This window comes from Ostrea edulis, chromosome 9, assembly GCF_947568905.1.
Source record: "Ostrea edulis chromosome 9, xbOstEdul1.1, whole genome shotgun sequence".
In the NCBI taxonomy this organism is placed as follows: Eukaryota; Metazoa; Mollusca; class Bivalvia; order Ostreida; family Ostreidae; genus Ostrea; species Ostrea edulis.
Genome location: NC_079172.1, coordinates 28,365,869 through 28,379,492, shown reverse-complemented (window position 1 = coordinate 28,379,492; position 13,624 = coordinate 28,365,869). Strand labels below are relative to the sequence as shown.

The 13,624-nt window shown below is 34.8% G+C and overlaps 1 protein-coding gene across 1 annotated transcript; it reads left to right on the top strand.

Moving 5' to 3' along the window:
* The first annotated feature begins 5,225 nt into the window (after positions 1-5,225).
* LOC125659226 (short-chain collagen C4-like) lies at positions 5,226-10,073 on the top strand. The gene is made up of 5 exons (XM_056150034.1): positions 5,226-5,315; positions 6,057-6,297; positions 9,205-9,282; positions 9,381-9,617; positions 9,768-10,073. Exons 1-5 carry the CDS (start codon positions 5,265-5,267, stop codon positions 10,010-10,012), a joined length of 852 nt encoding a protein of 283 aa, XP_056006009.1. The 5' UTR covers positions 5,226-5,264; the 3' UTR covers positions 10,013-10,073.
* The last annotated feature ends 3,551 nt before the right edge of the window (positions 10,074-13,624 follow it).

The following is a 13,624-nucleotide window of genomic DNA, read 5'->3' as shown; positions in this document are numbered from 1 at the left end:
AATGTCTCTTCAGTGATGCTCAACCGAAATGTTTGAAATCCGAAATAACTATGAAGTTTTAGAGCTAAATATAGCCAAAATCAGCGTGACAAAAAAGTGGAGCCAAATTCGTCCAAGGATAAGAGCTATGCATGAGGGAGATAATTCTTAATTTTGAAATGAATTTCTAAATTTTATAACAGCAATTAAATATACATCCGTATTTTCAAGCTTGTAACGAAGTACTTAGCTACTGGGCTGTAGAGACCCTCGGGGACTAACAGTCCACCAGCAGAGGCCTCGACCCAGGGGTCATAATGTAAAACTTATACAGTACCAATTTTGATGCACCAGATGCGCATTTCGACAAATAATGTCTCTTCAGTGATGCTCAACCGAAATGTTTGAAATCCGATATAACTATGAAGTTTTAGAGCTAAATATAGCCAAAAACAGCGTGCCAAAAAAGGTGGAGCCAAATTCGTTCAAGGATAAGAGCTATGCATGAGGGAGATAATTCTTAATTTTGAAATGAATTTCTAAATTTTATAACAGCAATTAAATATACATCCGTATTTTCAAGCTAGTTACGAAGTACTTAGCTAGTGGACTGTAGAGACCCTCGGGGACTAACAGTCCACCAGCAGAGGCCTCGACCCAGGGGTCATAATGTAAAACTTATACAACACCAATTTTGATGCACCAGATGCGCATTTCGACAAATAATGTCTCATCAGTGATGCTCAACCGAAATATTTGAAATCCGAAATAACTATGAAGTTTTAGAGCTAAATATAGCCAAAAACAGCGTGCCAAAAAAGTGGAGCCAAATATATATCCCTTTTACATTCTATTCTAGAAACATTTATTAATGGCTAATGCTAAATTGTTCTCTACGACTTTCCCAACGTTACTGATGCAAATTATTTTGAAAAAATAAAAGTAAAATACAACCTATTCATATACTTGAAAATCAAGATAAATCTAAGTTTTAACTACGAATTAAAAAAAAATATCTGTGACAAAAATGTGGATTTAATTCTAAAACTTTATCAATTTCAATATCAAACATCTTATCTCACATATTTCGAAATTGCTACAAAACCTCGACTACTTTTTAACCTTGAATTCATAAACAAGCCAAGGAAAAATCGATATATTGTAACAGGTGTAATATTGAATACACGGCAGTCAACGGACAAGTCGTTTAAGTTATATCTTGCAACATACATTTGGGGAAAATCTGTTGTGAAGTCAAAATATTTGAATCAATATACAGATTGATTTGACACCAATGAATTCATAGAGTATGACGATGTCTTCCAAACTAAACTGATGAAATCTCCAGTTGCTATATATCTCCTATTCATGATATTGCACTTTAAGGTAGCTCACTACACTAAAACTTATACTCTCTATGGCACCACATCACGAGATGGCGATTTAAATGTTTTGTGAAATTAATTGTGTCGATCGATTTCTTTGTCTATCATCGTAGATCTGTGGTTAAAGCATTGGGCTGGTGAACCGCAGATCTCGAGTTCAAATCCCACAGAGTCTTTTGTTCATATGTGTTGAAATATTGTTTTTGAAAATCATGTTTTTATCCAAATTTGTAGATTTTTTGCCTTTTTGGAATATATACTTATTATATATCATCATATGTTTTATAATTAAATCAATTCATATTGATTTGAGAAACTATTTCTGGGTGTAGTGAGCCACCTTAAAGCAAAAAATCAATGACTGTTATGAAACTCTAAGTTATTCTGCTTGTAGATGTATGGAATCTTTAATCCATTGTTCATCATGTTGATTTCCACACAAACAATCAATCTGTATTTCAAATGTTTATACCGTCTGAACCACACTGATCTGATGAGGTATATATTTTGAATGGTTTAATCCAATTTGCGCCAGTGCATGTTACATGTAGATCAGGAGGAGAGAATTGATCATGTAAAATCCAAACATTGCGACTTGCGACCAAATACTGTATGAGAAAACGAACTTATTTTACATGGGCGGATCAAGAAATTGGAGTAACAGGTACAAGTGTTTGGGTACTGTCATTGATAGCATAGAGAGGCAGATTGACCCAATTTCCTCTGAAGTTCTTATTTTGAAGGTTTTGTAATTACAATACACCAGTTTGTCCATATAATAGCTCTAAAACTTCATTGTTATTTCGGATTTCAAACGTTTCGTTTGGGCATCACTGGGGAGACATGATTTGTCGAGGTGTGTATCTGTTGCATCAAATTTGGTACCGTATAAGCTTTACACCATCTTAGAGGGAAATTGTATTTAAGTATAATACAGTATAGAGTTGTACTATGAAATATGTGGAACTTTGAATGACAATACAAATCAGTTTGATCTTTCGATTCACTATGGCAGAGACTTTGATACACTTAAAAATAAACATTTGATCCGATTTGCTGTAGTTAAAAGCTTGATATGAACGTGCATTAATTTTGAAATTACAAAACTTTTGTTAGAAAAGTATCAAAACGTACGACATTACACAACTATTCTTCAGATAAATCAGAGACTAGATTTCTTTACATTATATATAGAAAAAATATCTCACAGTGGACTTGAACTCGACTTTGAAATATATCAACAGTGTATATATATTAACATGTGCTGCTAAAGTGAATAAGTTTCATAGCTTATGTCGATTTTGTTTGTAGTAGAATTCTATTAGTTCAAATCAATATTCCGAAAACGTATTCGAATGGGTTCAGAGTGCATCAAAATTGGTACCGTATAAGTTTTACACTATGTAAAACTTATACGGTACCAAGTTTGATGCACCAGATGCGCATTTCGACAAATAATGTCTCTTCAGTGATGCTCAACCGAAATGTTTGAAATCCGAAATAACTATGAAGTTTTAGAGCTAAATATAGCCAAAAACAGCGTGCCAAACAAGTGGAGCCTAATTCGTCCAACGATAAGAGCTATGCATGAGGGAGATAATTCTTAATTTTGAAATGAATTTCTAAATTTTATAACAGCAATTAAATATACATTCGTATTTTCAAGCTAGTAACGAAGTACTTAGCTATTGGGCTGTAGAGACCCTCGGGGACTAACAGTCCACCAGCAGAGGCCTAAACCCAGGGGTCATAATGTAAAACTTATACGGTACCAATTTTGATGCACCAGATGCGCATTTCGACAAATAATGTCTCTTCAGTGATGCTCAACCGAAATGTTTGGTTGGTTAGCTTCATTATATGAATAATAATGTAGCTTTTTTAGAGGTATGACATATTCAGGAACTTATTGCATTGAGTTATTGTATTGTTGTATCGTATTGTATTATTGTATACAGAGCACCAGCAAGAGGGATCTAAGAGGGAAGGTGGGTCTTGAGTCTGGCAGACGTACATGTGACAGGGGATGCTTACTCCTCCTAGGCACCTGATCCCACCTTTGGTGTGTCCAGGGGTCCATGCTTGCCCAACTATTTATTTTTTATTATATACCCATCAATGTATTGTTCTTTGATACTGTGGATTTCACAGCGTGTGATCCGGATCACCACCCTGTGGTTTTCTGATTCAGTATCAGTATTCGTGGAAGCTGATAACGTCACAATGATGTCACAATGCATCAACGCAACGTTTTTGTTTTTTTGTTTTTTTTGTTTTGTTTTTTTTTTTGCTTAAAATATTGGCCGTATCACAAACAAAACTGCGTACACAAAACATAATTTCACTGTATGTCTGTATTTTTGATAATTTGGATTACATTTATTATCTCATAAAGATGGATTTAAAATGCATGAGGGTATATAATAAATTTATCATTACTACAGCAACTTGATCCGAAGAGTTGGATCACGTCTCGTTCACAGGCACGGATCATCAGATCAAACTCCACGCTTCGCGTCTCGTGTGATCTGATGATTCTCGCCTGTCAACTCGACGTGATCCGACTCTTCGGATCAAGTTACTGTAGTAATAATATATATTTGTATTCCTTATAGGAGTTATGAGATTGATCACTGTTCGTTATCCTCATCTTTCATGTGACCAAAAATCTACTGTTTTGAATTTCGTACTTTGATAGTACTAAGCGTTGTAACTATCATTGCAGAACTTGCTTTAAAAACCTCTACTGATCATTCATTACACGCAATGGTTTTCAATTACCTTTTTTTCCCCACTACTTTCAGTTCGCAAGTAAGTGATCGTTTCTTGCCCAAAGGCCCAAGGGCAGATATTTGTTTTCGTCTGGTAACAAGCGAGTAAACACAGAGTTGTTATGAGAGAATACATGATTTCGTGTTTGATATGCATTTTTGAGCGCTGGCCTAATATGTGATATGAGTTTTTGATCAGTTGTTTTTTCGCCAACTGTGACGTCATCCGTATTGTTATACATACATGTATGCTTATTGACCACTTAATGAGATTAGTGTTATTGCTCATGGATATGAACCTCTTACGAAAAGTATTGACATCAACCTATTTTGCATTCTACTCATTTTAAGACCAGATATTGACATAGTCGTATATCTTCTTACCTATAATACCATGCAAAAGTAAAGGCAACGAACAGTGATCAATTTCATAAATACTATCAGACAAACCGAGAACTCCTCAAACAAAATAAATTTGCAAAGAAAGGTCTAACAGTTGGTATTAAATATGTCAGAAGAAAGGCGAAGATAACGGACTGTGAACAATCTCATAACTCCTATAATCAATACAAAATAGATAGTTGGGCAAACACCCGCTGTGAGCCCCATATCTACTGCTGCATTTCATCTTTGATAATTACAATTACAATAATACATTTACGTAGCAGCACACTTTGTTCCATACCCGTATATCACCGATATCACGAATTTTTTTTAATTCCAAGAAAAAGAATGTAGAATCATTGGCACGAGTACAATGATATTTAACACTTTTCTGAATGAAGAATGTACTTATCTATATGTATGCCAGAGAAGACCTTTTCTAAAACAAATCAACAAATCAGTTTAATATCACTGCATGTTCTGTCATTTATGTCTGCAGAGCAAACGTTCACTACAAATATTTCATTTCAATTAGGTTAGTTATCAAGGAAAACATATATTAGAAAACGTATAATTCAGTTATTGTGTCCATGGACAAGTGATGAAAACAAACAGTGATCGTATATACTAATGTTAGTATCTAGTTACATTTTAATGAGATTATTCTGTCACGAACCATATATATGGAATGCGTCATATTGTTACCAAAATATATGTCCTAAAAGTTTTTCATTGAGACTGGTGCATGTGTAATAAATGCATGTATGATTTCTTATTCTGGAAAATAACTCAAGATGTAAGTGTATACATATTACTTTCTTATCAACATAAATGAAGTTGTCCATAATTAAGAAAGTACATATCCAATACATTCCCAAGAACCAGTCAGTTTATTGATCTGGATTATGAAAATTGTGATGTGTTTTTAGTTTCGAAATTTTTGCTTCCTCCAGGAAAGACATTTGTATCATACTTGAAAGCCAACAATGCATTTCAATATGATTTGCTTAATTGGTTTTTTTGTTTACAAAATCAAACTTAAAATTGATCATACCAGTTAAGTGCGTTTGACATTTTCCCTTTCCAATTCAACGTGTAAATTGTTTAAATCGAATGAATACATGTATAGGATATGTTATGCATTTCATTGATTACTGTTCGATATCTTCACCTTTCATTCAATGGAAAATTTCGAAAGCTCTATTTCTGAAACCTTCAAAACGATTTTCTTGGGTCCCATCTTTCTCACATAAATTTTCTAACATTCAGAAATGAAAATAATTTGATGAAATGTTTTGAGGTTTTTCATTTCGCATACGTGACCTTCAATATCGTATTCTGTTTTAAATCCCTGGACCCACCGCTGTATTAGTGTTGTAAGCCTTGCAGATACTTTCCACGTACCGGTAATACGTGTTGAATACTATAATGCACTTGTATGTTATAGAACATTAGCTATATCTGTTTGTTTGGTGATGATACAGCGTAGGTTGAAAATAATTATTAGCATACTTATTAATATTTCCCTTTTTGTTAGATTACATATAAAATGATGATTTTACCAACCTTCCTACTGATGGTCCATGTTTCACACGTTGAAACACAAACTGGAAGCTGCAAAGACATCTTACATGGCTTCCTGTCTGGACAATTGTCGTCCGCTCTCGGAGATTATCAAATTAAAGCATTGAAGCAGGAGTTCCTAAGGTTCACAAATACCATGCAGCGATCTATGAATGTATTCAAGGAACAAACGAAAGCTGATTTTGAGAAAAAAGGTACATGACTATACTATACTTTTTCATCAATCAATTCGGCTTAGTTCCCCCGTTATATCTATATGCTTCTTTAATGCATTTTGTACACTAAGGACTTCTAACTGGTCAAAAACAACATACTTTAACAAAGGATTTAAAACGAGATGAGATACAAAGTCGTCATATAATTGAAATAATACAAAAAGATTAAGTATATATGTAAAATTTTATTTGTATAATACCGGGTACCTTATTTGTAACAGACAGGAAAATGTAAACAATTATTTTTTAATCAATTATAATTATTTGAAATGAAAAATCAAGTGGCTATAAGATTGCTTGCAATATTTATCAAATCCACATGCTTCTGAGCGTTATTTCCTAAGAACATACATGCATATATAACCTAGATACATTAATTAAGGTCAAACAAATCAAAGACACAATCTTGAAATTCATTATATGAAAGTATCCACCTCTCATATAATTTCAACTCAACGTATTGTTAAAACTGAATAAAATAGAAAATTTCCGTCTGCATAAAAGGGGGGATCCGGACCTCTGGATCCACCCTTTTATAGATATGTATCTTTTACACGTAAAATAGAATTTCTCCGGATATGAGTTAACTTTACTATTTATATATCAACGTAATGTTCTTAACTCGTTCCACCTGAGATTAATTAAGTCTATTATTACTACTTATTACTACTTCGTACATTCTGGATCAGCTCTTTTGACGAATATGGCATGCCCTAATTCGCTCCGCTTTTAACATTGATTGGCAAGCCTAAAACCCCCAAAACATACATTCTGCGATGTAAATACGTTTGTAGATTTAGTTTAGTTGCAGTGCTAGGTGTATTCACATGTAGTTTTTTGTTGTTTTATTATCACTCTCTCTTTAATACTGCCCACATTATGTAATTATTTTCGTTTGTCCTGAAGAAATGAGAAGTCGTCCCACAAATTAGACAAACTGTTTCTTCGTGTCGTTGGTCATTTTAGTGGTATGTATGGTTTTTTTTATCAGACCTATACATATATATTTATCAGGATATAGGGCAGAATTTTCCCCAAATCAATAACATTAAAACCCATGTCTTCTTAACACTATACACGACTATTCTTCACGATAAATTAAAGACTAGACTTTTTGACATCATATACAGTTGCATCTTCAACAAAAACGGAAAACGAAAATAATCATATCTAGTGATCAGTCATTCAAAAACTTACTTTGTTAAACACTACTCTGATTCCACGCACAAGTACTCTGAAGTTGAAATAAAAAATATGCTAGAGTTCCTCATTGACAATATCTTCGTGGTCTTTGGTGATCAGGTCTTCCAACAGTCTCTTGGAATCCCCATGGGCATGAATTGTGCTCCTTTGTTAGCTGACCTGTTTCTATATTCATATGAAGCAGAATTTATTCAAAAACTTCTACGTGAGAAGAAACAATCTCTCGCTATGGCCTTCAATTCGACATTAAGATATATCGATGACGTTTTGTCTATGAACAATAATAGCTTTCATTCATATGTCGATTTGATATATCCCTGTGTGCTCGAAATAAAGGACACTACAGAGTCGTCCACTTCTGTTTCATACTTAGATATTCTATTGAAAGTAGACATTAACGACAAACTGACAACTCAACTATATGACAAATGGGATGATTTCAGCTTCTCCGTCATCAACTTCCCATATTTATATAGCAATGTTCCATTATCACCTGCATATCGTGTTTATATATCTCAACTGAATCGATATGCAAGAGCTTGTTTTGCGTATAGTCAGTTTTTTTAAATCGAGGTAAGCTACTGACAAACAAGTTGATGATACAGAGGTTTTAATAGTCTCGATTGAAGTCAGCATTTCGCAAGTTCTATGGTCGTTATAACGTTCTAGTTCGTCAATACAACCTCGTATTGGGTCAAATGCTGTCTGACGTGTTACATACCTATTGTTAAGCCGTTCTTGGTGGACTGATTTTGACTGCGGATAACTCCGTTTACCTGATCAGGATATAGGGCTCATGGCGGGTGTGACCGGTCAAAAGGGAATGCTTACTCCTCCTAGGCACCTGGTCCCACCTCTGGTGTGTCCAGGGGTCCGTGTTTGCCCAACTATCTATTTTGTATTGCTTATAGGAGTTATGAAATTGATCACTGTTCGTTATCTTCACCTTGCATGCTACAGGGTCATTGAGAATGGAAATGGGATACTGCTATTTAACGCAAATGTACATTTCAAAGAATCATGCAAGATACAGATTGCATCTGAAATATTTTATATAAAGCACGGAAATAGCAGTGAACTGTTGAATAAATATAACTACCCTAACTGAAATATTTAAAATATAGGACAGAAAATTTCACATATTTTATTTTAGATACCCACTTCCACCCCTTTTCTGGATCTATTTGATGTACAATTAAGAGTACGTGTGCGTAGAATAAAAATTGTGTTTAACAAAGTAATGTTTTGAAGGACTGATCACTAGACATGAATGCGATTTTGGACGGAGAAAATGTTATTGTTAGAGATAATATATATTCAAAATGAAAATCAATTCATTTCAATGGTTGGGTTTTAATTTTACTAAAACAGAAGTTATCATATTACATTCTATAATTTTTCATAATTCAGTTATTATTTTTATTTACATCGATAAAAGTGATCACTATCATGTTTGAATTATGGAAAGTTCAATATTCTTGAAAATTTAATAGACTTGCTATAATGACTCTGATTAATCCGTTTACTTGATCATGATATAGGGATGTAAAAATTGTTTAAAAGCACATTTTCATTTCAACCCAGAATATTAAGTCTGTTAGAAACACACTTTTATGGTCTAAGTCTTGCAGTCCCCTTTTTGAAGAACATCAAGTTGTTGCTTTTATTGTCTTTTTTATACAGGTAGAAGAAACAGAAGCGTTGTTTATACAAGATGGGGAAAGAAAACATGTCCCTCGAATGCTGAGCTGGTTCTTTCTGGTAAGTGTACATGGAGATAAGAGGAACTGGATTTTCTGTCATGAATTGATATATTGCAATGTGGCAATACTCATGTAAAAATAATCCTTCTTTGACAGGATTTACAGGTGGGTCACATTATAGCCACTCGGGAGCGGCTGTTGATCCCCTTTGTTTACCAAGAGATCCTGAATGGGGCCGGTACAAAGATGGAACGAACGGCTATAAAGCTTATGTATATGGAGCCGAATACGAAACTGGCGATTCTCTGAGTAACTTGCATAGACTCAATGACCATGACGTACCGTGCGCTGTCTGCCTGGTACATAATAGATCTGTTGTTAGAGTATTCCCCGGTACGTTTGAACCAATTGATGCCATTCCTAATATTCAATAGATCATGATTTAACCAACCTTAAAGAATTCACACAGATATCAAAGATAAAGAATATACAAAATAGTTTTCAAAATAGTAAACATCTAACTGTTGTTTCTCGTTACTTTAGCAAGGAAAACTTGTTACAAAGGTTGGAAATTGGAATACGATGGCTATCTAATGGCGGGATATCATAATCATCCTGCTGCCACAACCTACAGGTGTGTGGATAGGAACCCTGATACCTTAATTGGGGGTCATTCTAGTCATGTTGGCTATCTTTTCTATTCTGTGGAGGCAAGATGTGGATCATTGAAATGTCCACCGTACGTAAACGGGCGGGAACTTGTATGTGCTGTCTGCTCCAAGGCATAGAGTTATCGGATAGGACAATTGAAATATTTCCACACAATAAAGAGATTGGTTTCAGAATTAATAGCTGTGTTATTCTTTTCCAAACTTGATTGAGGGAATGATAAGAATAATGATATATTCTATTTCGTCGAAATGTCTTATATTTGCTTCATTGCATCGCTCACAATTCTTTTAAAACAACAATGTATTGGCAGATATCAAACAAAGTATTTCCAATCTGATCCAAATGAAATATTTGTGTTCTTTGCATTTTTAAATTTGTTCCACGGTAACTCAGATCGTTTAATTTCAGTCTTATGAAATACACCTACACACTGTAAAATTGCACAAAGGATATAATTTCAAACCACAAGTGTTATGCCTTTTGCACACTATTTTGACCACGTAGTACTCCGTTTACCGGATCAAGACATAGGGCTTGCGGCAAAGGATGCTTAATCCTCCTTGGCACATGATCCCACCTCTGGTATGTCCAGGGTCCGTGTTTCCCCAATTGTTTTCTTGTATTGCTTGTGGGATTTATGAAACTAATCACTGTTCTTTATATTCGTCTTTCATTAGTTGAACATCAGACCTTAAATATAACACGAGTATACTAATTTCGGGCGATACATGTATATTGCATGAATGACATAATCAGGTTTTATCGAACTTTTTTTTTCATTCTCTGAAATTCTAATGCGGGAGTATTGCTGCTATTTCGTTTTAATCACAACGATTTGATTTCATATACATCAAACAAAGTGTGTATTTAGTTATACAAAAGGGTTGTGGTAATTTGTAACTCATGTTGCAAATCTACACAATAAAATGTAATGCTTTAGGTACAAGGAATGGGTAAATGATGATGTAGGATACCAAAATGTACACACATGATCACTTTTGTCCTCTTATTTGGTTATTTGTAAATCACTTGCCCGATATATCTGTATTTTGGACTATTATTCCCAATGTTAGAATATTAATTGTTGATGAATTTCACAAAATGAAGTTCTATCAAACATAAAATGCTTCAATTCTTGACTTGCCAATTGTTCAGGTGTTCGATGCATTAAAAAAAAATGAGTTACTACGTTTAGCTGTACACTTCGGTTAGAGCTTAATTCACAATGCGTAAACAAGATATCAAAGTTACTCTCGCTAAAACACTTGTAGAAGAAAATGTTTTTGAGTCAAACAATTTTGCAAAACGATCAGTTGAACCAACAAAAATGTCAGAATTCGAATTTCAGTTAGAATTAGAGAAAATGAAATTAGAAAGGGAAAGAGAAAGTCAGAAAATGCAAATTGAGAAAATGAAACTAAAAATGGAAGAGAAGAACGTGCTGAGAGAGAAAAAGATAATGGCAAGGTAGAAAGAGAAAGGAAATATAAACACAATATGAGCGAGAAAAAATGCAATTAGACACCAAAAGAGCAGAAAGAGAGAACGCCTAGAACAATTTGAATTAGAAAAATTAAAAATACAAAAGGAATCGAAAATTGTACCTGTCAAAACTTAATTCAATGCAGCTAAACATATCAGGTTAGTACCGCAAATTCAAGAATAATCAGGGTATTAATATTTTCGGCATTTTAAGAAAGTGAAAGGTGAAGATAACGAACAGTGATCAATCTCATAACTCCTAAAACAATACAAAATAAAAGGTTGGGCAAACATGGACTCCTGGACACACCAACGGTGGGGGGAAATGCCTAGGAGGAGTAAGCATCCCCTGTCGAAAATGTTAAATGACTGCGAGATGTTTGGTCCACTTTGTCACAAAGTGATTTAATTGGCAAAGCGATCAATGTTTACTCGGCGCTCTCCATAGCGGATAGTTCAGAGTATGACAAGGTCAAGGCCGCGATTGTAAAAGGTTATGAATTAGAACCCGAAGTGTACACACAAAAATTTAGAAAATACAGAACATTTGACAATCAAACATATGTAGAGTTTGCAAGAGAAAAAGATTTATTTGATCAATGTTTGAGATTTAATAGAATTAATGACAAATTTAACAATATTCATCAACTCATCTCAGTAGAAGAGTTTTTATAAGGAATATGTGCATCAAGATTTGAGAACACATTTAGAAGATAAGAATGTCAGAACTCTTGAGGAAGTCGCAGTTATTTCATATATTTATAATCTCTCTTATAAGAAAAAAAATGTAGCAAAATCTCAAGTTAGTAGTTCATCAGAGAGTGTAGACTCAGATAAAAAGAATGCTTCAAAGTTTGAATATACTTCCCAGTCACCACCCTACATTGGTTCTGATTAGTGAATGCTTTAAGCTTAAGAAAAAAAATGACATTGACAAACCGCAGCCACATGCTTGTACAGGATTTGGAAATGATAGGAAACCATTTTCTTTCTGTTCAAGGCGTTCCCATGTTGCTAGGCAACGATTTAGCCGGTGACAAAGCCATACCAGACCCTATAGTTTGTGAGAAAATCGTTTCAAATGTCGCGTTCGATGAAAAAAACGACGACATATATCCAGTTTGTGCTGTTACTAGATCGATAACCAGAAGGAAAGAAGTCGATGCTTACTCTAGCTCTTCAACCCCTCAACACAGCTGGTCCATCTTAGGAAATTGACCTCAGTGACACTTTCCTGTCTGATCTTGATGGCAGTTCACATGAAAACAAACAACCATATAACAGTGAGTCTCCGCTGAAATTCGTGAGGATGATGATCCAAATATACAGAAAGGCCAGGGCAAGGCCACTCTTAGTAGAGAACAGCTATTGTCTGAGCAAAATAAAGACCCTCAGAAAAAGTGCACTTCTCCCAGAAGAGGCCGCCAAAGTTGAAGAGTGTTTCTATACCAACGATGGGATCCTTATGCGAAAATGACGAGCACCTGATGCACCATCACATGAGGTGTGGCGGGCCGTTCACCAGATAGTGTCCCAATGTTATATCATAGGGACGTCATGTGTTTGGCTCACGATACACCCATGTCAGGTCATTTAGGAGTCCATAAGACTTGTAACTTAATTTGTAGTAATTTGTATTCGCCTAAGCTAAGAAAGGATGTATCTGAATTTTGCAAGTCTTGTCATGTTTGCCAGATAGTAGATTGGTTAGGATCCTTGCCAAAAACTAGGCCAGGGAACCAGTATTTACGTATTGTCATGTGTACGTCCACTCGATTACCTAAAGCTATACCTCTTAGGAATATTAAGGCGAAAACCATAATCAAGGCTCTTACCAAGTTTTTCGGTTTTTTAGGAGTGTCCAAGGCTATTCAGTCAGACCAAGGTTCAAATCTTATGTCAGGGTTTTTTCAACAGGTCTTGCATGACTTAAGTGTTAGACAATAGAAGTCTATTGTTTATCGTCCTGAGTCTCAGGGGGCACTTGAATGCTTGCATCAAACCCTTAAAACTATGATGAAAACATATTTTTATCAGCATAATAAAGACTGGAATGAAGGAGTTCACCTTGTGTTTTGTTGTTGTTTTTTCCTGCAAGAGAAGCAGTTCAAGGGGCTCTAGGATTCAGTCCCTTTAAATAAGTGTTTGGCCATACAGTTAGAGGTCCTTTGAAATAGCTGGAAAAAAATGGCTAACTGAAACTAGTGCTTTTAATCTTTAGACTATGTATCAAATTTAAAAGAGAG

Coding starts and splice junctions, on each gene's coding strand:
- LOC125659226 (XM_056150034.1), top strand. CDS start 5,265: ATGTGTAATAAATGCATGTATGATTTCTTATTCTGGAAAATAACTCAA. Junction 9,283..9,380: donor TGCTGAGCTGGTTCTTTCTG/GTAAGTGTACAT, acceptor CTTCTTTGACAG/GATTTACAGGTGGGTCACAT. Junction 9,618..9,767: donor TGTTGTTAGAGTATTCCCCG/GTACGTTTGAAC, acceptor TCGTTACTTTAG/CAAGGAAAACTTGTTACAAA.